We start from the raw sequence: 3,212 nt of genomic DNA, 5'->3' as shown, positions 1-3,212 counted from the left end.
GATTATAGGGTGATGTGTCAGCTCAGTCAATATAACACATGCTAGAATATCATTTAAAAAAACACATTTATTCAACAAGTAACAAATATTAAAAAATAAATTATAGTCATTTCCCCGGATGATCCGCATCTTGTGCTTTTTGTATTTTTTTTGCATATGTCACATTAAATTAGAATATAAATTATACATTCATTTCCCATCGACTCCAATTATAATAAATATATAAATATAAAAAATGATTGCCACTTCAATTGTACAAATCTTATAAATTACATTGCACAGAATCAGGTATGTACAAGGTATATACAGCGGTATACAGAGTCTATGTACAGGGGAGGGGAGGAAGTGCAGGTTCACGTTAAAGGTCCAGGCACAGGGCCAGGGGGGGCTCATTTTCAATGTCATTCAGTGATGATTTGCTTAGTTTCCTGGGGTCCTCGGGGGTCCAGACTTTGGCTGTCCGTACAATGTTCTGATCTCTGAGCTGCTTCTCATCAGTCCAGGAGAGAGAATGGCCGGCGAGAGGGGGGAGACCATAATCTGGGTCACTGGGAGAGGGAGATCCTGGGGGGGGGGGAACAAACACATCAGTTACTGAAGCCTAATAATCCCATGACAGCTCTGCAGTGGTGTCTGCAAAGTATTCATACTAATAAATGTTCAGAGCTTATATATTCTCTATGTCATATAGCCTATATACTTATATATTCTCTATACCTCCTAGCCTATATACTTATCTAGTCTCTATACCTCCTAGCCTATATACTTATCTAGTCTCTATACCTCCTAGCCTATATACTTATCTATTCTCTATACCTCCTAGCCTATATACTTATCTATTCTCTATACCTCCTAGCCTATATACTTATATATTCTCTATATCATATAGCATATATACTTATATATTCTCTATACCTCCTAGCCTATATACTTATACATTCTACATACCTTAGTCTAAGTATTCTAAACACCTCATAACCTATATGCTTATATATATTCTATATACATCAGAGTTTTCCAACTTGTGGCTTTCCAACTGTTGCAGAACTACAATTACCATAATGCCCCTTGGCACTAGCTGGAGAGACACAGGTTGGGGAACAGTGATCTATGCCACAGTCTACGTATTCTATACAGCCTCTATACTTATATCTTCATACCCTATATACCTGTAAATTCTACATACCTTATAGCCTATATACCTATATATTCTACATACCCTATATACCTATATTTCTACATACCTTACAGTCTATATACCTATATATTCTACATACCTTATACCCTATATACCTATAAATTCTACATTCCTTATACCCTGTATACCTAGATATTCTACATACCTTATACCCTATATACCTATACATTCTACATACCTTATAGCCTATATACCTTTATATTCCACATACCTTATAGCCTATACCTATTAATTCTACATACCTTATAGCTTATATACCTATAAATTCTACATACCTTATAGTCTATATACCTATATATTCTACATACCCTATATACCTATACATTCTACATACCTTACAGCTCACATACTCATCTATTTTATCTACCTTATAGCCTCTATAGTCTATATAAATAATTAACCTATATACTTCTATATCCTACATACATTAAATCCTTTATACTTACAGTTGTTCTATATCCCGTAGCCTTTATGCTCTACATACATTTCAGTCTATCTATCTTATATACCTCACACCCTGTATATACTCTGTATTACATAACATACATAGCTTAAACCGTACTCATATCCCATACATTGTATATAGCTCATATTTCATACATCAAACCCGATACAACTTTATCACCCTGTAGTTTCTATACACTTCATCTTACACCGGTGTTTTCCAAAACAGTGTGTCTCCGGCTGTTGCAAAACTAAAAAAAAAAAAAAAAAAAAAAACTTGCCGTACTGGGAGTTGTAGCTGCAACAGCTGGAGAACTGACACACTATTTGGAAAACACCATCCTATACCTATAATAACCCATATACCAATACATTTTTATCTTCACCTTTATATATCTATCACACTTTATATATATATATATATATATATATATATATATATATATTTTATATATATATATATATTTATATATATATATATATATATATATATATATAAATATATATATATTATACAAATATAACATTTTTAATAATACCATAAGAAGTGCCGGTCCAGAACAACATGAAACGTCTATGAAACTACAAGTCCCAGCAATCCTAAATAGCAATATTTTACAGTGGGATTAAATATTGAATTCATTTATAGTGGGATTATAGTTTGCATTGGGTTCTAGTCATTTCTGATGAGTTTAGGCCAGTGTTTCCCAACCAGGGGTTGCAAAACTACAACTCCCAGCATGCCCGGACAGCCTCTGGCTGTCCGGGCATGCTGGGAGTTGTAGTTTTGCAACCCCTGGAGGCACCTTGGTTGGGAAACCCTGGTCTAGGCATATACAATGCAGATTTGTGGCCACCAAATAGTGGCCCACCCCACCAGGCTAGCTCAGGACTCCTGGAAGCCACTTGCTGCTTGAGCACCTACTCAGCTCTGCTACTTACTTGTCCCCCTGTGACAGATGATGACTTTCTTGGGCTGCAGGGAGCTCTCGGTGTTGGAGTTCCTCAGGGGCAGATCTGACTGCACCAGTTCGCTGAGAAAGTTGATGTACCCTATGGCCAGGCGCAGGGTGTCCACTTTGGATAGCCTCTTCTCATAGGGTAAAGTGGGGATGTGGGACCTCAGACCCTCAAAGGCGTCATTGATGGACTGCATCCTCCTGCGCTCCCTGACATTCGCTGCCTGCCTCAGCTGCTGCATCTCCACTTCAGACCTCATCCTTCTCCTCCTCTTGGCAGCTGAGCTTCCTCCCTTCATTCCTGGAGACAAGTCACAGCCTCCATCCCCACAGTCATAGGGGAAACCTCCAGACGAGGAGGACGAGAAGGAGAAGTTGCCAGCATCGCAGTAGTCTTCCCCATGGAGTATCCTGCTGTCCTTATAATAGTCCTGAATCTGACCAGTCAAGAAGTCCACATCATCTTCCAAGAAGTCATCTGCATCAAGGTGGTCCCTGGAGGACTGGTCAGTGAAGAAGTCTTCATCATCAAAGTAAGGGGAAGGGAAGGACTCCAGGCCTGTGAACTGTTCCAGCACTGTGTCCATGGTGGTCTCTTGTTGGCACAGCAG

The 3,212-nt window shown here is 38.7% G+C and overlaps 1 protein-coding gene across 1 annotated transcript; it reads right to left on the bottom strand.

Moving 5' to 3' along the window:
• Positions 1-358: 358 nt before the first annotated feature.
• Positions 359-3,211, bottom strand: PTF1A (pancreas associated transcription factor 1a). Its single transcript, XM_056518362.1, has 2 exons — positions 2,585-3,211; positions 359-564 (listed from the first exon to the last, which is right to left on the bottom strand). The coding sequence occupies exons 1-2, from the start codon at positions 3,186-3,188 to the stop codon at positions 359-361; spliced, it is 810 nt and encodes a 269-aa protein (XP_056374337.1). The 5' UTR covers positions 3,189-3,211.
• Position 3,212: the final 1 nt, after the last annotated feature.

Source organism: Hyla sarda, chromosome 5, assembly GCF_029499605.1.
Source record: "Hyla sarda isolate aHylSar1 chromosome 5, aHylSar1.hap1, whole genome shotgun sequence".
NCBI lineage: Eukaryota > Metazoa > Chordata > Amphibia > Anura > Hylidae > Hyla > Hyla sarda.
The sequence above is the reverse complement of the archived record's forward strand: the minus strand, read 5'-3'. Positions and strand labels throughout refer to the sequence as shown.